General features: G+C 43.8%; 3 protein-coding genes and 1 long non-coding RNA gene across 4 annotated transcripts; 1 reads left to right on the top strand and 3 right to left on the bottom strand.

Annotated features, from left to right (window-relative positions):
- LOC5512818 lies at positions 1 to 10,507 on the top strand. Its single transcript, XM_032382268.2, has 7 exons — positions 1 to 125; positions 293 to 531; positions 1,167 to 1,266; positions 1,999 to 2,100; positions 2,237 to 2,415; positions 3,222 to 3,575; positions 9,204 to 10,507. Exons 1-7 carry the CDS (start codon positions 36 to 38, stop codon positions 9,376 to 9,378), a joined length of 1,239 nt encoding a protein of 412 aa, XP_032238159.2. The 5' UTR covers positions 1 to 35; the 3' UTR covers positions 9,379 to 10,507.
- LOC125559868 lies at positions 6,008 to 8,481 on the bottom strand. The gene is made up of 2 exons (XM_048721964.1): positions 7,070 to 8,481; positions 6,008 to 6,044 (listed from the first exon to the last, which is right to left on the bottom strand). The coding sequence occupies exons 1-2, from the start codon at positions 8,297 to 8,299 to the stop codon at positions 6,030 to 6,032; spliced, it is 1,245 nt and encodes a 414-aa protein (XP_048577921.1). The 5' UTR covers positions 8,300 to 8,481; the 3' UTR covers positions 6,008 to 6,029.
- LOC125559869 lies at positions 10,080 to 12,714 on the bottom strand. Its single transcript, XR_007306563.1, has 2 exons — positions 11,794 to 12,714; positions 10,080 to 11,531 (listed from the first exon to the last, which is right to left on the bottom strand). It is a non-coding gene; the product is annotated as an uncharacterized LOC125559869 (long non-coding RNA).
- A 1,726-nt stretch (positions 12,715 to 14,440) lies between these two features.
- LOC5512798 (coiled-coil domain-containing protein 91) lies at positions 14,441 to 20,517 on the bottom strand. The gene is made up of 12 exons (XM_001633099.3): positions 20,359 to 20,517; positions 20,065 to 20,112; positions 19,436 to 19,966; positions 19,206 to 19,307; positions 18,748 to 18,825; positions 18,494 to 18,601; positions 18,230 to 18,322; positions 18,069 to 18,137; positions 17,635 to 17,721; positions 17,344 to 17,412; positions 15,206 to 15,319; positions 14,441 to 14,949 (listed from the first exon to the last, which is right to left on the bottom strand). The coding sequence occupies exons 1-12, from the start codon at positions 20,404 to 20,406 to the stop codon at positions 14,776 to 14,778; spliced, it is 1,521 nt and encodes a 506-aa protein (XP_001633149.1). The 5' UTR covers positions 20,407 to 20,517; the 3' UTR covers positions 14,441 to 14,775.
- Positions 20,518 to 21,019: the final 502 nt, after the last annotated feature.

Genomic DNA, 21,019 nt, shown 5'->3' with positions numbered 1-21,019 from the left:
AAACGGTCAGGCGTTACTGGTTGTTATGTTTCACAATGGCTGACGCTACGGAGGTTTTTGACGACAATTTGTTTCGGAAAATTGTCGAATCAAAAGGAAAACTTGTCTCCTTTAGAGCTCGAGAGGTAATATTTCTTAGCCAACCAACTAACGTGTTTTTAAAGTGATTTATAACTTACGAGAAGCAAAAGCGTACAACCTTGCGGCTGCATAGCCGCAAAAAACGGTGTTGCTCGTATACTCGGCAAACCAACTTTTGTCGAAACAAACTTCTTTTTGGTTATTCTCTTAGATTGACAACAAGTCCGGTCGGCTTTCTAATCTCTGCAAACATAATGTTTACCCAGTTGGACACTTTCTATATGATGTTACCTACACAACCCCCCATGGGAACGAAAAGACAATGCTTATAGTGCTAAAGGCCAAGGCCGCTGGCAGAGTCACTGTGGATGCTATTAATGGTCTGGCCCAGAAATGTGGGAACCCTGTTTCCACTGTGTTTGAAAAGTACAAAAACCAGCTTGGCTATTGGTAAGTCCTCCTGGAATATGTGGAAAGACTACAGGCAAGCTGTAGAAAAACTAGATGGTTTGCAAAGGCATGGTTTAGACAAGGTATGAATCAACACAAGGTTGAAAAGGTATTTTAAATGTCTCTGTTAAACAAAGTGGTTGCGCTGATGTTTCGAGCGTTAACCCTTCGTCGGAGTGAATTAGCCCTTCGGCGGAGCAAATGGCTAACGCTCAAAAAGTCAGCGCAACCCCCCTTTTTAACAGAGGCATTTAAAATACCTTTTCAACCTTGTGTTGATTCATACCTCCTGGAATATGAACCAAGTACATACCTAGGGGTATGGTCCAAGGCGTGGCAACCCCCCTTGGACCCCCAAAACTGGGTATTTCTTATTAAAGGGTTATTGTCAAATACTTTCTTTTACATGTGATGCATATGACGGTGCACTCCATATATCCTGAGTACGCAGCTGTGAACTTCCACAACCAGTTGGATTGTTTGCTCGTATTAAATACCATTGTAGCAGTTTAAATACTTTGGTGGTGTACATGTTGCCCTTCCCCTAGCCATGTGCCTGACTTGATCTCTTAACTTCATGAGCCATCTCTTCCAAAATACCCAACCAACTGATAAAGAAATGCCTGGGCATTAAGCTTTACAGATATCCGGGAACTAGAAGTCTACAAAATAACGGATCAGAGGTTTACAAGGATAACCCCTGAAGTATACTATATCAACAGCAACCCAGAAAAGGTAATTATTGCCTTTTATTTCTTCATACTGCTCAGAGAAAGATAGAAATAACTAATTACTGTTTAATTAAGGAATGGACCATTTAATTTTTGAGGAGGGGAATGGCTAATTTTTCTTTCTCAATTTTTTCCCCTGACAAGTCACTGCTAAATATTTTTTTCTGTAGGATGTTACAAATTTTTCTGTCAGTCTCTGCTTGCTTGCTCTATTATTTTTTTTTGGGGGGGGGGGGGGTGGGGGGTGGGGAAGAATCAACAACTCCCATGTCAAATGGGTAGAACTTGATTTTTAATATAAGTCATTATAAATTGACTTTGGCACAATAGGGAAACCCTTGACTTTATGATGAAATATTGATTGATTTTGAGCTGATGGGACAGACCATACCCCTTCTGGGTGTATAGCTAGTGGTCGGCCCAGTCCCCTTGACCAAGATAGAGTTGGTATTTTACTATGGATGAGGATGTACACAGGCTCACACTGGGTCACTTGTATGTCAAAGATTATTAAAATTGTAGGACTTTAAGGGGGCGGGGGACTAAGAATGTCAATGCAAGCTAAATAAAATGAAGATTTATAGCATTCAAGTAGTGCTTTTATTTTATTAAAAAAATATTTTTTTAGGGGGAGTGGAGGGGCCCATATTGAGGAGGGGAGGTATATTGAAAAGGGGGTTCTTATTTAAAGAAGTCAATTAGTCTAATTATGGTATTTCTTTGTTTGTTTGTTTAGGAAATGTTTATAATAGCCATGGAGTATTTGGGAACACCCTGTGTTACCCTCATGAACAGAATGGATGATGCTCCTGATGTTTGGACCAAAAAGTACATAGAGGTACTGGATAACAACTACAAAAAAGCGCATTCACTTAGTTTTGGATATCACATGGAAAAGATCATATGTAAGAATCCCCTTTGCTATAGAAATTTTGAATAAAACATCAATGACTTTCCCTCTGCCTTGGTATCAGATTGCACTGCGTGACATTGCTGGGTTCCACAGTATTCATCTGGATGGAGTGGATTCCTTACTGAAGAAGCCTTACATTGAAGCCTTCACAAGGAAGAAGATGGTGGAGCTGACGGACCTGTGGCAAGCCCTTGCCGATAATGCTCGATTGAAGGCCCCTGATGTTGTTACAGAAAAACGGTAAGCCGACAGGAGGAAGTACATTTGTTTCTCCCACCAAATTATACAGATGTGTATACATCTATGTGTATAGCTGATGTGTATAGCGGGAGAGCGAATGGCACATGTAAGCACACCCACTACCCCTTGGCCACCCTACAGAGTGTTTTCTTATTGACGAATTGCCAAATCTTTTACGTACTATGCCCCCCCTTGTGCAACCTTGGCACATAATCTGGATGACATGCATGTTATGAGTTGTATGTACATAAGATGATTTACAACATCAAGGAATATGTAGGTTGAACCCTGGTAACTCAAGCTCAGATAACCTGAAAAACAAGTTTTCTTATGGTACTTATGTTAGAATAATTTCTACGCAGATAACTCAATGTCCTTTCTGAAAGCCAGCATACACTTACAATTTTTTTATGTAATTTTTGTTGCATCTGTCGCAGCAATTTTTCTTGTTGCACGCTGCAACTCCAAATCGCCAAAGTAAAGTGTTGCAACTTCACGATTTTTGTTTGAGTAATCAGTCGCACGGATAATAAAACATTAGATTGCAACAGACTTGATGCATACACCTTTTGAGCTGATGTTCTTCTAAACTTTTTTTTAGCAAGCATACCCATGTGTTCATTGTTTATATCTCAAAAAGACTGCTTATTTGCAAATCTTTGTTGGTCATTGTCTTGCGACCATTTATGTGTACCAAGGCATTTATGTATTTATATGCCTTGGTACACTTATAACTCTGTACAAATGTAGCCCTCTGACACCCCAAAATTTGCTCATTTATAATGATTTAAGTTTCTTCCTCTCAGATACAAAATCTGGAAACACATCATCCACATCATTGACCATATATGGAAAGAACTTGAGTCATCGCCTCGGACATTGATCCATAACGACTTCAACGCACGCAATGCTTGCATTCGACTCTCAATCCAGTCCACTGCTCCACGCCCTGAGTATGTGGAGAGGCCTGATTACGCTTGTGATCATTTGAGTTTATATGACTGGGAGTGCAGTACTGTCCACGTGCCACAATCAGACATAGCAGAGTTCTTGGCTTTTACGTTGGCTGAGGACACAGAGCCTTCTGTTGGAGAGCAGTGGTTGGAGTTTTACCGGGTAGAGCTGCAAAGACATTCTGGGAATGATTTTAATTGTGAGAGGTAATTGTTACAATAATATCGTATCTGCTATGTCACCTAGGCTTACATAATTCTGATAGAGTTCTGGTGGCCATTCATCGTGGAGAAACTTTAGCTATTTTAGAAGTGATGTTGATGATGGTGGTGATGGTGATAATAATGATGGTGGTGGTGGTGGTGGCGGCAGCGGCGACTGCGGTGGTGGTGATGGATATGTTTTTATGGTAATGCTGGTGGTGTGGTGGTGGTGGTGGTGGTTTTGATGATGGAGGTGATGGTTTTGATGGTGATGGTGTTGATGATGGTGGTGTGGTAGTTCTGGTGATGATGATGGTGGTGATATTGGTGATGATGTTAATTACGGTTGTGTGACAGTGGCGATGACGGTTGTGGTGATGGTGGTGATATTGGTGATGGTGTCAATTACAGTTGTGGTGTGGGTGACGACGACAGTTGTGGTGATGGAGGCGATGGTTGTGATGGTGATGATAAAGGTGATGATAGTGGTGGTGATAATAGTGATGGGGTTGGTAGGTGAGGATGGTTATTGTAATGTTTTCGGGACTAAAACATCACGAAGAAATAGACAGCTCGTTGAACACAACAACTGAACTCCATTTATTTCTGAACAACCCCCGACATGCCCACGAGGCATTCCAAATATGGTGTACAACACAGGGAGCCCATCCGAATATATTACATCTCCCCGTTCCTGGAATGAACTAGCTACAAACATGTAACAATGTCAATGACTAGAGAGCTAAATACGTCTAATAGTCTCTTTACAAGTCCAGACGTACTACAGGTTTAGGGGTACGCCTTGGGTAATGCCTCACAGGTGTAGATGCCACGTCAGGTGGTGACTCAGTTGTACATGTAGGAACAACAGTCTCTGAAGATTTAGGTGAGACTTCAGGTAGAGGGGTAACCTCAGGCTCAGGAAGAATGGGTTTAGAGGACACTACTGGAGTAGAGGGCAAAACAAAGCCACTCCCAGTCATAGCTGTAGCTGTAGTTGGTGGGGATGTGTGCTCCGCATCACCAGCTGCTAGAAGGTGATCAACATGTACATGACACATTCGTCCTCCAATACGTATCTGGTATGCTAGGGGACCGATTCTCAAGATCACTGTTCCTTTATCCCACTTGTGTTTTCCTCTGAAGTTACGAACTAAAACAATGTCTCCTGGAAGAAACTCACGAGTTTTTGTTCGGCCACCATCATGCTGTTGCTTTTCCTTCATCTGACGCTCCTCAACATGCTGGGCCAGATTGGGCTGAAGCAATGCCAAACGTGTGCGAGGCTTACGCTTCAAGAACAACTCAGCAGGTGTCTGCCCAGTAACCGTATGAGGCGTGTTCCTGTACGAAAACAGAAAACTTGACAGCCGTTGCTGTAGCGATTTCCCCTGATCAAACTTGCTGGTAAGTAACGCCTGCTTGAGAGTTTGAACATATCTCTCCGCCTCCCCGTTAGAAGCGGGATGATAGCGAGGGACCCGTGTATGCCGTATTCCATTACTTTTCATAAACATGTCCAGCTCACTAGAAATGAACGGTGGACCGTTATCGGAGACCATCTCCTCTGGTAATCCATGTGATGCAAATAGACCAGCCAGCATTTCAATGGTCTTGGGTGCAGTAGTGGAAGATGTAGCAATAATCTCAGGCCACTTTGAGTGTGCATCGACAACAACAAAAAAGTTCACTCCGTCTTTAACAGCATAATCCATGTGCACTCGTTGCCAAACTCTAACAGGCCATTTCCATGGGATCAAAGGTGCTGTGGCAGGCTGCTTACGAACAGACTGGCAGGCCTCACAATGGTGCACCATGTTCTCGATAGCCTGATCGAGCCTTGGCCACCACAGGTAGCTGCGTGCGAGAGACTTCATGCGACACATACCTGGGTGATCTGCGTGAAGATCATGCAGGATTTTCTCCTGAAATGCCTCTGGGATAATGACCCGCAGACCCCAGAGAACACAGTCTTGTTCCACAGACAGTTCCAATCGACGATTGAAATAAGGACGTAATTCCTCCTCCTGTGCCTGCTGTGGCCAGCCACTTTTCACATAATGAAGTACCTTGCTTAACACAGAATCCTTTCTTGTTTCCATAGCAATGTCCCTTGCCGTTACAGGTAGGTCATCCACATAACTGAAATGATAAATTTCAGTTTCCTCTGAAACTCTAGGCTTATCAACAGGAAGTCTGGACAGCCCATCCGCATTGCTGTGATCGACACCTTTACGGTAAACGACATCATATTGGTGGGATGCTAAAATTAAAGCCCACCTCTGAAGACGAGCCGCAGCTAGTGTGGGAATTGCCGACTTTGGCCCTAAGATTGTTAGGAGTGGTTTATGGTCGGTCTCCAGAATAAATCGTCGCCCATATAAAAACTGGTGGAACTTTTTAACTCCGTAAATAATGGACAGGGCTTCCTTCTCTAGCTGGGCATAATTCTTTTCACTACCAGTGAGGGTTCTTGAGGCAAAAGCAATGGGGCGCTCCTCGCCTCCTGGCATAACGTGTGAAATAACGGCTCCAATGCCATAGGGTGATGCATCACAAGCCAATTTAATTGGAAGATTGACGTCATAATGAGTTAGGACTTTCGCTGATTGCAGGAGCTCTTTTGCAGAGGTGAAGGCTTGCTCGCATTCTGGCAGCCATGACCACTCAACCCCGTCCCGCAGGAGGTTGTTTAACGGGTGCAGCAATGTTGACAAGTTCGGGAGAAATTTTCCGTAGTACTGTAACATACCCAGAAAAGATCTCAACTCGGTAACATTAGTTGGCGCAGGAGCATCCACAACAGCCCGAACTTTCTCTGGTGAAGGGTGGACACCCTCGGCATCAATGACATGACCGAGAAAACCGACCCTGTCCTCCAGGAAACTGCATTTCGACAACTTGAGAGAAATTCCGTATTTCTCAAGTCTTTCCAGCACCGCCTCTAATCTTGCTTTGTGTTCCTGGTCATTCCTTCCAGTGATCAAAATATCGTCGATATAGCAAACAACACCATCAATGCCCTTGAGAATGGTGTCAATAGTAGATTGAAATACAGCAGGTGCGCTTGCGACACCAAAAGGCAACCGATTATACTGATAGAGCCCTTTACAGGTGTTGACAGTGAGGAACTTCTTGGACTCCTCACCAAGAGGCAGTTGCTGATATGCATGCTTGAGGTCAAGTTTAGAAAACTTGGTACCACCTGCCAGAGCACTGAGCAAATCTTGAGGGTTAGGCAGAGGGTATTGGTCGACGTCCAAAACTGGATTCACCGTAACTTTGTAGTCTCCACACAAACGAACACCACCATCTGCCTTAGGGACAACCACTAACGGAGCAGCCCACTCACTATGGGACACTTTTGTCACGATCCCCTCCTTTTCCATGCGATCCAACTCTGCTTCAACTGCTGGCTTTAGGGCATACGGCACGGGGCGAGCCTTATGAAACCTAGGCGTGGCCTCAGGTTGCACATTGATTCTCGCTTGAAACTCCTTGATTTTGCCCAGGCCCGTACCGAAAACACCCTTGAACCGTGCAGTCAGTTCATGAACTAAATCAGAAGAAGAAACACTAAAAAGGTGCTCCCAGTTCAGCTTAACAACACTGAGCCAATTACGACCCAGAATAGCTGGTTTGCTCTCAACTTTTGCCACAATCAGAGGCAACTTGGCACTTTGACCCTCGTACTCAACTAGAACTTCGGTTTCACCAATTAAAGGTAACACTGTTCCAGAATAAGTCTTTAATGAGGTACTTGCATTCTTGAGTTTCAAATGTCCAAAATTCTCTTTGAACAACTTTTCAGGGATGACTGTGCGTGCAGCTCCCGTATCAACTTCCATTGGAATTTCCTTTCCGTTAACAGTGATAGTTACTGTCACTGCTTTGCTGCTGGGTTCACGAGTTGAAAAGAACCCCAATGACTCATCTTCTTGGTCATTGTCCACTGAAACTTCAACATACTTGGTTTCCTTGCACTCCTTGGACTGACAGACTCTCTTTAGGTGACCCATTTTGCCACAATTATCACACTTATACTTCTTGTATTTACAGGATTTACCATCATGTTCAGCACTGCCACAACGATGACATGCTGTTTTGGGCTTTCCTCCCTTGTTCTGTGTGAATTTCTTGTGTTTCTGTGGCTTTTTTCCAAGCTGATGAACTTCTTCAACGCAGCCCGATCCGGACGATCCAGAGCCCTTCAATTCCGACGACTTCGATTCCGCCATTTCCATCGACTGAGCGATCTCCAAAGCCTTCGCAAACGTCAAGGTTTTCTCGGTTAAAAGTTTCCGTTGAATCGCTTCCTGGCGTAGACCACATACAAAACGGTCTCTCAAAGCTTCATCTTGGAAAGTTCCGAACTCACAGTGAGTTGAAAGCTTCTTTAGTTGGGCGCCAAAGTCCGCAACTGTTTCGGAGTCGTGACGAAACCGGTTATGAAAATTGAATCGGTCGGCAATAACCAAGGGTTTCGGATGCAAATGGCCACTCAAAATATCCACAAGATCTTTATATGTCTTGGTGTCAGGTTTTTCCGGAGTCAAAAGATTCCTCAACAGTCCGTACGTTTCAGGACCTATTGCAGTGAGCAAGACAGCTACCTCGTTCTCCTTTCGCACGCCATTCGCCTTCATGAAGTTTTCAAGCCGCTCAATGTAAGCTTCAAACGACTCTTTTTGCCGGTCGAACTCTCTTAGTTGACCGATGACACTCATGGTGTTCCACAGATCCGGTCCTCGTCGCCAGATGTAATGTTTTCGGGACTAAAACATCACGAAGAAATAGACAGCTCGTTGAACACAACAACTGAACTCCATTTATTTCTGAACAACCCCCGACATGCCCACGAGGCATTCCAAATATGGTGTACAACACAGGGAGCCCATCCGAATATATTACAGTTATAATGTTTATAATGAGAGTGCCCTGATTATAATGATGATAGTGATAAAATGTTGGTCATATCAATGATGGTAATGGTGATGGCGATGATGATGACAATGAGCTTTGGTGATGGTGATGATTGTGGTTTGATATAATGATTATGATGTCTATGTGATGGCAGTGACAAAAATAATAATGAGGGCTAGCCCTTTGCCTCTTGGAACCACCTAATTCTAGTCCCTTAGCCTCTTGGAACCACCTTATTCTAGTCCCCTTGCCTCTTGGAACCACCTAATTCTAGTCCCCTTGCCTCTTGGAACCACCTAATTCTATTCCCCTTGCCTTTTGGAACCACCTAATTCTAGTCCCCTTGCCTCTTGGAACCACCTAATTCTAGTCCCCTTGCCTCTTGGAACCACCTAATTCTAGTCCCCTTGCCTCTTGGAACCACCTAATTCTAGTCCCCTTGCCTTTTGGAACCACCTTATTCTAGTCCCCTTGCCTCTTGGAACCACCTAATTCTAGTCCCCTTGCCTCTTGGAACCACCTAATTCTAGTCCCCTTGCCTCTTGGAACCACCTAATTCTAGTCCCCTTGCCTCTTGGAACCACCTAATTCTATTCCCCTTGCCTCTTGGAACCACCTAATTCTAGTCCCCTTGCCTCTTGGAACCACCTTATTCTAGTCCCCTTAGCCTCTTGGAACCACCTAATTTTATTCCGCTTGCCCCTTCAGGTTTCTCGCCACCTTTAGGCTTGCATGTTGTGACTTGCTTATCAACAAACTGGCGATCTACATGCTGGTCCCAGAACCATGTAAAAGGTCCTCAATACGCAGGGCCTTAGAGGGCAATCTGACCTACTTGGAGTACTTGTACGATAAAGGGCTATGTCCCTTTGACCTGAAATAATCCACCAAGCAAGTAAGTAGGATGTGGAAATAGAAAGCGAGGACCCCTCAAAATAGGTTAGGCCTTAAAGGGTTACCGGATCACTTAGACGCGAGATAATCAACAAGAAAGTCAGTAAGGTAGTCGTAGAATGTGGACTTTCCACGGTATGGAGCAGCTGGAGTTTGATGTGAAGGAATGTAGACTCGAATTCGATTTATCCCCAAAAAGATTTCCTACAATGAAACGCGAGGTTATCCTATTATGTATAGATAAAGCGTTTTGTGACTCCACAACATTGAAATGTCTTTTTTTGCAAATTCTCGGGGGCGGGCCTACCATAAAAACAGACGGATGGGGGATAATACATTTGGCGTTACAGATAAGGGGGTTAATGGACACTGAAATCTAGCGTTCGCAAATCACACTTAAACGGCCCTTAACTCGAAAATAATCACTTCACAGATGTTCATTTAGTATCTAAGCATCTTTATTGAGATATTTCAACATTAGAAAGTTAAAAAAATATAGTTTAGAAGCGATATTTTGAATACATGAAAAGCCGTTAAAACCTCACCACAGGAAGCCCATCCAGCCGTTCACCCGTACTCGCTCAGAGCCTGGGAGGCCTGGGAGTAAAAGAGTGAACCGACAGTCAGGCGTAGATAGCAGCAAAAATAAGAACGGCCCAGCCCCAACTGAAAACTAGACGATCTTATGGAAAAAAAAAAAAGAATAGAGTTCCTTAGCTTAGATTTACTGTCAGATTTTAAACAGTACGGAAACACTGACAATGGTACGGGATGGAAGTAGAATATAATGTATATACCCTGCAATGTACAGATTTTTAGAAAAATGCGTGACAGTCAGCAAAGTCCCAGGCTTCTCTCCTAAGCTCGGAGATGAGCCGTGAGACAGCTTGGGGGCTGGGACGAACTATTGTCTCCTGTGACGTCACAACTCTTACCATCCACAGGAAACCCAACCACAGGAAACCGGGTAAGAACGCCTTGGACTAGGCTGCGTGACGTCACAGTATATTTTCTCTTTTTAAACCTATAATGTAAAATGCGCTTCTACTTAAAGTAGCTGTCAGTACGATTACAATCTCACTCCAGGATCAAATAAAATGCCCAAAGCTCATCGGAAACAATGTTTTGCTGTACTCGCCTAAACGTGAATACCAGCACACATGTTCCATCGGAGCAGTCCCCTTGCCAGAATACAACGCTCCGCTTTTCGCTTCATCAGTGAAATGACCCTTCCGCAATCTACGGCGGTTATTTTGGCGCCAAGTTACGCCACTTTTTTGCATGGAGTCCTTGTGCTCATGACCATTCACTGCGCTGACGTCACATCCGGTTTCACCGCGCCTCGTTTTCGTTTTCGTTACCCCGACACAAGTCTGTATTGCGCATGTCCCTAATGCCTGGACTGCTGGCATCTTGAATCCGCGCATGCGTCATAGGGTCCACAGTCTTGTGAGAGTCAAGACCATGCCTCGTATCGCCGCTAAGACCATTCCTCGTATCGCCGCTAAGACCATTCCTCGTATCGCCGCTAAGACCATTCCTCGTATAGCCGCTAAGACCATGCCTCGTATCGTCGCTGAGACCATGCCTCGTATCGCCGCTAAGACCATTCCTCGTATCGCCGCTAAAACCATGCCTCGTATCGCCGCTAAGGCCCTCGTATCGCCGCTAAGACCATTCCTCGTATCGCCGCTAAGACCATGCCTCGTATCGCCGCTAAGACCATTCCTCGTATCGCCGCTAAGACCATGTTCGTATCGCCGCTAAGACCATTCCTCGTATCACCGCTAAAACCATGCCTCGTATCGCCGCTGAAACCATGCCTCGTATCGCCGCTAAGACCCTCGTATCGCCGCTAAGACCATGCTTCGTATCGCCGCTAAGACCATGCTTCGTATCGCCGCTAAGACCATGCCTCGTATCGCCGCTAAGACCATGCCTCGTATCACCGCTAAGACCATTCCTCGTATCACCGCTAAAACCATGCCTCGTATCGCCGCTAAGACCCTCGTATCGCCGCTAAGACCATGGCTCGTATCGCCCCTAAGACCGGTGTTTTCTAATGCGTGTTCAAGGTCTTTTTCCTTTCTTATGTCGTCGGTTATCGCTTTGTTATTTGTTCCTATTTCTTGAGTAACGTCCCTATTAGTTTGTGGAGAATGAAGAAATATATATGTGTTGATATAAGGACCTTCCATTTAGCGAGGGAGGGAGGTAGGGATGATAATGATTTTTATCTTGATAATGATATCAACGACAGATGATGATAAGATGATGAAGGTAGTTTTGAAGATGATGGTGATAATAATGTTGAAGATGGTAAACGATGATCCGTGATTGGCCCTAAATTGAAACCGTTATTCGTGGAAAGCCTATAGAAATAATGGTTTTAATTGATACTTACGTCAGCCGCACACTGGCATTTGTTGGAATATATCTGGTGGTGCATGAGGGCGTATTCTAAGAAGGCTACAAACACAAACACGTGAACATGTAGACATCCATAGCGGTAGCGTATGAGGCTTTGGGACCCATACCACCAGAGATGAAGTTACTCATGGCTAATACTGAAACCGAACAAATAAAGTAATCATAAATGCTGATACAAGATCTGTTTGTCTGTTCGTCCATCTGTCTCTGTTTTCGACTGTCCGCCCTTCAGTTTGCATGGACGTCTCTCTGTTCTTCTGTTTATATAACCATCTGACTGCTCTGTTTGTCCGTCTGACCTCCCGTTGGTCCGTCTCTCCGTTTGTCTGTCTTTCCATCCGTCTGACGGACGTCTGTCTGTCCGTCCGTTATTGGTCTGACTGCCCGCCCGTCCGTCCGTTATTGGTCTGTCTATTCGTTATTGGTTCGTCCGTCCGTTATTGTATGTTGGTCTGTCTGTCCGTTATTGGTCTGTCTGTCCATTATTGGTCCGTCCGTCTGTTATTGGTCTGTCTGTCTGTTATTGGTCTGTCTGTCCATTATTGGTCCGTCTGTCTGTTATTGGTCTGTCTGTCCGTTATTGGTCAGTGTGTCCGTTATTGGTCTGTCAGTCCGTTATTGATCTGTCTGTCCGTTATTGGTCTGTCTGTCTGTTATTGGTCTGTCTGTCCGTCCGTCTGTCACGACTCACCTGTAATAACTTCAAGGGCGACTCTCGCCGCTGCGATCCAGAAGGCGAGGCAGCTCAGCGCCCCGCTGGTGGCAGCAGGCGCATACAACTTGAACTCGGCGGACAGAAACGTGAAAGAACCCGCTGATGAGTCATCACCATCATTACGACAACAATAATCTTAAAGAATGTCGCTTACCTACGCGTTTGTTATTGTTTATCATTGAAAATACACATTTTTATTTGCGAGAAATCTTCAAAATAACAGTCTAAGAATGAAGTCTGATATGTTATTGACGATATTTAATTGAAAATATCTTGGTTTCTCGCTTGAATTGGCTTGAATTAGCCGATGGAAATTGGATTCTTTGAGTCACTCGGCATTAAGAGCGAGAGCATAAAATTGCGGTGATTGGCCTTCTTTAATATGTACACTGAGTAGCTACTGCGCCTGGCTTCATGTGTACCACGTGCAAAGAGGTGCTGTTGGTGGCTGGTAGCGCCTGGTATGATTATGATCTGTAAAGAGTGCTAAATGGATAGAAATTGCAGACTTTTCGTGGCTCCTGTCTCTTTATCATCCACTAGACACCTAGGAAGAGGCAGGAGCCTCGAAAAGTCTGTAGTCAGGCGCGTACCCAGGGGGTGTACAGGGGGGTGGGCATGGTGTGCGCACCCCTCCCCCCTGGCCGCCAAAAGGTGGGTCATTTCTTATAAAAAAATCCTCAAATACTCCGTGTTATCCATATGATAGCTATGACTTCGCCCCCCCCCCCCCCCCCCCTCCCTCCAGCCAATCCTGGGTAGTATCATGGGCTTTAGGATATGAAGTCTAATGTCTTGTTTGTGTTGAATAAGCACGTATTCCTACTTTGACTAGATGTATTTGCCTTGGTTGAGATGCTATCTAATAGAAAAAAGATGGATAAGTTGGTCAACTGCTCCTCGGTTCAGCTTACCTCACCACGCCCCACCTCACTGATGTAACACTGATGTGACCTCAACACGCCTCGTCTTAACTAAACCTCACCTTGGACTGTATTCACCTTAACCTCACCTGGACCACGCCTCACCTCACTTTAACCTTATTTCACCACGCCTCGTAACAACTTAACCTCTTCTTGACCTGACCTCACCTCACTTCAACCTTATATAACCACGCCTCGTAACAACTTAACCTCATCTTGGCCACGCCTCACCTCACATTAACTTTATTTTATTCATTCATTCATTCAAAATTAATGTCGAGGTTCCAAACCAGTCACGTAACATAAAATTAAATGAATATTTTGCGAGGTCCCAAACCACGCCATGCATGCAATAAAATTAAAAGAAAATGTGTGGCGAAGTCCCAAACCAGTCGCCCAACGTGAGAATTGCATTGACAAATTTTGTGAGGTCCAAGTCATCACCAAACAAGCAATGAAAACTGCTACGGCAAACAACACATGTACAAAACACTGTAATTTTGAAAATTAACACAACCTTACTTTACTGCCATACAAGACGCCGAAACCAAATAATTTCAACCGAGTAGAGAGCTCTTTCCCGTTCTGACTAATGGTTAGAGTTCCCGTAAGCTGCTATAACATCAGCGAAATCTACGGCTTTTGGACGACACGCAGGGTAATAGAATTTTCATTGTGGTTTCGGACCTAGCCCATAAGGGAAGGAATTGGGATTTGTTCAGTGCTGGCCAATGAAAACGCTCCAAGGATTTTGATTGACGGAATCCAGAAAATGATTAACTGTTGCAAATCGTATATTGAAAACCGCAGTAAATTTGCTCATGTCTCAATATGATCCGCGTGGATTGCGCACTACATTTTTTAGTGTGTACTACGAGGCCGGGGAGGAGACGGGGTGGGGGGACTCTTAGGGGTAATAATTTATGTTGACCACACCCGAAGTGCTATCCCTTAGGGTTTAAATTGATTTTACCGACGATCACTCCTGTCTGCATTTATTTATTGGAGTCCGCCCCCCCTCCACCCCCGGGATGTTGAGACTATGGGTGGAATGTGGATGGATCTTGTAACTTTTTCTAATATAACTGTTTAACTAAAATTGCCTAATGAACTGGTCTCTTATAAAAGTTAAAAAAGCTATTTGATAAGGTTCTTGTTAATACTTGAGGACATTGTTTATATTACCTCTTGCAAAACAATCAATAAAAAACACAAAAATACATCAAAGTACTCCTGTCAAAGTTGATTTATCTGTCGTCTCTTGTTGGTTCCGAAAGTTGTGGCTTCTTATGTTAATTAAAATTTTCTTTTATGACTTTTACATCGCTCTCAAGTTTTTTTGGTTTGTCTCGGTTCCATCAGCTTCCTGAGCTGTATCATTCTTGTGATCGTTGGTCTGTGTAGACTCCATCAGGTTCTTAAGCTGAGCTCGAGTACCTTCAAGAAACAAATCCATGGCGGCAAACTGACGTAGTCTAACTTGTGCATCCATCTGCGCAAGACAGAGAAAACATTATATAGGGGAGTGTTCATTAAATACCCTGAGGTGGGAGTGGTATGGTCGCAGTATGTTTGCGATATGCCGTAATATACTCGCGATATGGTCGCGGTATACTCGCAATATAATCGCGGCATGTTCGCGGTATGCTGTAGTATGGTCGCGAATTGACAGCAGTATGGTCGTTATAAAGACAAAATGGTAGAGGTATGATCCTGACACAATCGCCGTGTTGGTCGGTGAGTCTTACCTCTTGTTTATGATGTAAGTACTCAGTCATCTTGTTTCTCGTGGTGTTGATCGCCTCCTCTACAGCCTCTCTTCCTTGAGCCCGCTCACTGTCAACAACAGTCTGGATGGATTTCTTTAAGAAAAACGGAATCACAAAAATAAATATAACAAATTACAATAGGGCCTGAAATCATATTTTCGCAGATAAAAATACAGTGCGACCTGTTAAACAGAGAACATCAAAAATAATAAGTGAGATATGAAAAAAAGTGAGAGTTAAAGAGATAAGACTGGCGAGTTCCTTGTTATCTATTTGAAAAACTCCCTAGTGCTTGGTCAAAACAATTATTTCATACAGCTGTCCACTGGGTTTCAAGGAGGGGGGGGGGGGTCGGATGCATTGTTTTTTACGGATTTTCTTATATTTTTTATTAATTTTAAGCCAAATATCTGAAAATAGGGGGGTGGGTTGGGCCTGCTTGGTCCACCCATAATTCTACCCCTGATAAAATAGGGGGGTGGGTGGGGCCTGCTTGGTCCACCCATAGTTTTACCCCTGATAAAATGGGGGGTGGGTGGGGGCTGCTTGGTCCACCCATAGTTTTACCCCTGATAAAATAGGGGGGTGGGTGGGGCCTGCTTGGTCCACCCATAGTTTTACCCCTAATAAAATAGGGGGTGGGTGGGGGCTGCTTAGTCCACCCATAGTTTTACCCCAGATAAAATAGGGGGTGGGTGGGGACTGCTTGGTCCACCCATAGTTCTACCCCTGATAAAATAGGGGGTGGGTGGGGGCTGCTTAGTCCACCCATAGTTTTACCCCTGATAAAATAGGGGGTGGGTGGGGACTGCTTGGTCCACCCATAGTTCTACCCCTGATAAAATAGGGGGGTGGGTGGGGCCTGCTTGGTCCACCCATAGTTTTACCCCTGATAAAATAGGGGGTGGGTGGGGCCTGCTTGGTCCACCCATAGTTTTACCCCTAATAAAATAGGGGGTGAGTGGGGGCTGCTTAGTCCACCCATAGTTTTACCCCAGATAAAATAGGGGGTGGGTGGGGACTGCTTGGTCCACCCATAGTTCTACCCCTGATAAAATAGGGGGTGGGTGGGGGCTGCTTAGTCCACCCATAGTTTTACCCCTGATAAAATAGGGGGTGGGTGGGGACTGCTTGGTCCACCCATAGTTCTACCCCTGATAAAATAGGGGGTGGGTGGGGGCTGCTTAGTCCACCCATAGTTTTACCCCTGATAAAATAGGGGGTGGGTGGGGCCTGCTTGGTCCACCCATAGTTTTACCCCTGATAAAATAGGGGGTGGGTGGGGCCTGCTTGGTCCACCCATAGTTCTACCCCTGATAAAATAGGGGGGTGGGTGGGGGCTGCTTGGTCCACCCATAGTTCTACCCCTGATAAAATAGGGGGTGGGTGGGGCCTGCTTGGTCCACCCATAGTTCTACCCCTGATAAAATAGGGGGGTGGGTGGGGGCTGCTTGGTCCACCCATAGTTCTACCCCTGATAAAATAGAGGGGTGGGTGGGGCCTGCTTGGTCCACCCATAATTCTCTCCCTGATAAAATAGGGGGTGGGTGGGGCCTGCTTGGTCCACCCATAGTTCTACCCCTGATAAAATAGGGGGGTGGGTGGGGGCTGCTTGGTCCACCCATAGTTTTACCCCTGATAAAATAGGGGGTGGGTGGGGCCTGCTTGGTCCACCCATAGTTCTACCCCTGATAAAATAGGGGGGTGGGTGGGGGCTGCTTGGTCCACCCATAGTTCTACCCCTGATAAAATAGAGGGGTGGGTGGGGCCTGCTTGGTCCACCCATAATTCTCTCCCTGATAAAATAGGGGGTGGGTGGGGCCTGCTTGGTCCACCCATAGTTTTACCCCTGATAAAATAGGGGGGTGGGTGGGGGCTGCTTGGTCCACCCATAGTTCTACCCCTGATAAAATAGGGGGCGGGTGGGGTCTGCTTGGTGCACCCATAGTTCTACTCCTGATAAAATAGGGGGATAGTTGGGGCCTGCTTGGTGCACCCATAGTTCTACCCCTGATAAAATAGGGGGGTGGGTGGGGACTGCTTGGTCCACCCATAGTTCTACCCCTGTTAAAATAGGGGGGTGGGAGGGGCCTGCTTGGCCACTGATACTTACTCACCTTATTTTTTTCCCGCTCTTCCTGCAATGCATTCTGAATCCTTTCTTGTAACATTCTTTCTGTCGATTCCTGCATTCGGTAACAATATATAATCTGTAACATGTTTAGGGGAGGCACATCTTCCTCTTAGGCAAGGCACTTATTAGGAAGAGGTACTTCTTTGAGGGAAGTGCTTGTTCAAGCAATTGCAGTAGTTAAAAAATGGGTACCACAACCCCCCCTTTCCCTGTATTGTATTCCCCCTATTGAAAAAATATTATGCAAAGAATTGCCTGTTTGAACAATACAAACCATCAAGTCTTTCATGGCTTCAGCATGTTTTGCTCTTTCTTCCACTAACGTCTTCTCTAAGTTTCTTTTACCATCTGCTAGACTTTCCTGCAAACACAGACAAATGGTTTTCATGATGCCTTTTTAACATTTTGAGTTTCTGTACCCTGAACAAAAGCAAAAGAAATGTACTGTTCTTTAATCTAGGATTTTGGGTTATATGTAGCCTGCGTAGCGGCTCAAGAGAAGGGATGGGGGACCCCCAGTCCCCCTCAGCCACTTGCTTTTTCATCTCTCACCCGCTCTCCCCCCGTCCCTCTCCCTTGAGCCACTACCCAGGCTAGGTTATATGTGCCATATAAAACTATATTCTATTATTCTAGATTTTAATTCCTAGATGATAATTTCTATTATTTCTAGATTACTGTAGTTCTAAAAAAATATTGAAAGCTTACCTGTACAGCTTTTTCAATGGCCTGTTTGCTTCTCTCTTTCTCCCCTGCTAAAGCGTCTTTTAAATTGTTCTACAAAAGGGAAAATCAATATCAATTTTAGATACTGGATACATAAGCAGAAACAATCCTTTCTATGGGAAGAAAGAATAAAATATTAGGACCTCATGCTTTGCAGCCTCAGCTTCCAAAGTCATTCTCATGGACTCGGCACTCTTCACTCTTTCCTCTTCGACCACCTTGACTGTATTTTCTTCCTGAATGGAGAAATAACAAAAAGGTTAGAAAACAACCTTCAGAGAGGCTGGGTGGAACCTGGGATGGGTCAACCATATTACAAGACTCTACACTATTGTTGAATAAATGACCTCTCCTAATGATGACACTGTTATTTGTACCTAATTATATCAACATATTAGGGTAAGCACCTGATTCTTGAGTGTATCCCTCAGTTTTTCCCTCTCACTCTCCAGCAAATCTTTTATCTCCAACTGACACTCTTTCTGCTGCTGTAGAACAGCCTGCCTTGATAACTCCTGAGAAATAGGTAGCAAATGACCAAGTGTTTCCATTAAAAAACATTTTTATTTTTTTGTTAGTTGGTATAACGCTTATTTTTTGTACTGGGTTTTACATTCTGTCAGGTGTGTTTAAAAACTATAAAAAAAATTTGAAAGCCAACCTTGTATTCTTCAACAATGATTGCCAATGCATCATGACCCGCTTGCCTTAAGTCCTGCAATTGCTTGGCATGCTCATCCTAACATAAAAAATAAATAAAAAAAGAAGGCAATGACCATTTTCTTTTCTGCTTATTTTGATTTCCATACAGGCATAGCTTGTCTTTATTCCTTTACTAAAGAATAGCAGACATCAATATTTTCAAACAAATAGGAATAAAGACCATTAATTTTCAAGGTTTCTTTTAGGTAAGTAACTAAGAGGAGCACTTCCATTACTTGACTTTACAGAATCTCCATTTCTTGAAAAATCTCTTGTTTACTTTTTTGCACACCTTAATGGTTTCCAACCAAGCAATCTTACTGAAATGCGTTGACCAATCAGAGGGTACAAAACGTGTTCTGTTACAAAGGTCTCAGAATACTCAAAATAACAGTAAATAATTAGACATCCACCCACCTGCATCTGAGAATACTTCATTTCCTGGAATTCCAACTGTTCCTGCAATGACTTGGACTCTTCTTCAAGAGCACTGCTCTTATTGTCAAGCAACTCAATTTCCTAAGTATAAAAGAAGGTAAATTTAAACTTTTTAAAAAACCTTTTAGTGAAATTCCTTTATATCTTTGAAAAAAACACTTGAAAAAGTGAAGTGCATAAAATTTATTAGGTATAGAGAAGGGTCTTACTTTGCTCATTCTTAACCTCTCTTTATCGGCTAAAGACAACTTCTCCTGTAAAGCACTAATATCTTTTTCTAAGGACTTTCTCGATTCCTCTTCTTGTTTATGCTCCTTTAAAAGTTCATTGTCTGGGGAAATCTGTACAGCCATCAATTCCAATACATCACTTGAAATAGCTTTTGATGATGGCTCTGCCATAAGCCTAGGCTCAGCAACAGTACTGAACTTTTCCTCAAGACAAACAGTAGGAAACTGTGAGCTCTGATTGGCTACCATTGCTGAACTCTGATTGGATGATCCAGTTTCTAAAGCAATCGGATTGGCCAGAATAGCCTGACTGGTATTTTGGTTGGTCAAGGACCCTTGATTTCCCCAGTCTTGAGTGCTGGACACGATGGGTGGGGCCACAGGCTGTGTCGCAGGTGAAACCCATGGTATCATTTCCCTTGGGGGGGCAGGGCTAGTGGCAGGGAAAGCAGCCCATGAGATTAGTCCAGATGTTGTACTAGCTTGGGGATTGGTAGCTGGAACTGCAGACTGAAAAGGTAAAGAATAAATAAATACAAAAAATCACTGAACTATGCACAATCTTAACGTGCACTTGTATGCAACCTGAATACTTGTTTGTTACTTACTTCAAATCCACCAAAGTCAGCCCAATCATCTGTATCTCCCATTCTGGTCTACAAAGAATTGAATTTGATGATCGATGATCATTTATGATTTGCTACACAAGAGCACAGCCTTTTTTTCATCAAAATTGTTATTAAACGCAACAAAATAAAACTGTAGAAATCGCTTGTGCTTTACTCTATTTTCAAACATGAAAGCCATGAAACTTTGAAACATATCCAGCGTTTTACACAAAACAAAAGCAGACCGAATCAGAATTCATACACACAACATCAGATTGCACAGAAAATACTGACTTGGTTTTTCGTAGGTGTTTGAAATGCAGCCCAGTTTCCATCAGTCATAATCACATTTTAAGTCAAAATAATTTTTAACAAAACAAATAAAACTTCTGAAAAAGTTTCACCTCGTCGCAATTTTGGTTCGATTTGGAATCCCATGTGGCAGTGCGGCCTTTTAAAAAAACAACTTCCACAGGGTACCCGTCTATATTGAAAGAATCGTGTTTGGTGAACAGGAGGAACATACGGACCCGAAACAATTCCCAAAGGTCCCCCAATCAACTATCCGCAACGATCCCCATATTTTTTCAATGTTTAACCGTATGCACAGGTTAGTTCTATAGTTCCATATTCACATTTGCGATCTACATAGAAAAATCTCTCGGATATAGCCAAAATATTCTTGTGGATATGTGTAACAATGCCAGCGCGTTTTCCTCTTTACAGGAATTTTCTAAGAAAATTAAGTATGTATGTATGGAATGACAGAAGCTTAAAAACAAAAACAATACAAAAAAAAGAGACCTAAGGCGTTAACCGAGGATCGAACTCTGACTGACTAAATCCAATTAAAAACAAAAAAAGAATATATAGCGCATTGAGCGGTTGGTGCGTTTAAAACAATTCTTATGATGCATTGACAAAACAAAGTATTTTGCATTATAATGATGCATTC

The sequence above is a fragment of the Nematostella vectensis genome, chromosome 14 (assembly GCF_932526225.1).
Source record: "Nematostella vectensis chromosome 14, jaNemVect1.1, whole genome shotgun sequence".
Lineage (NCBI taxonomy): Eukaryota > Metazoa > Cnidaria > Anthozoa > Actiniaria > Edwardsiidae > Nematostella > Nematostella vectensis.
The sequence above is the reverse complement of the archived record's forward strand: the minus strand, read 5'-3'. Positions and strand labels throughout refer to the sequence as shown.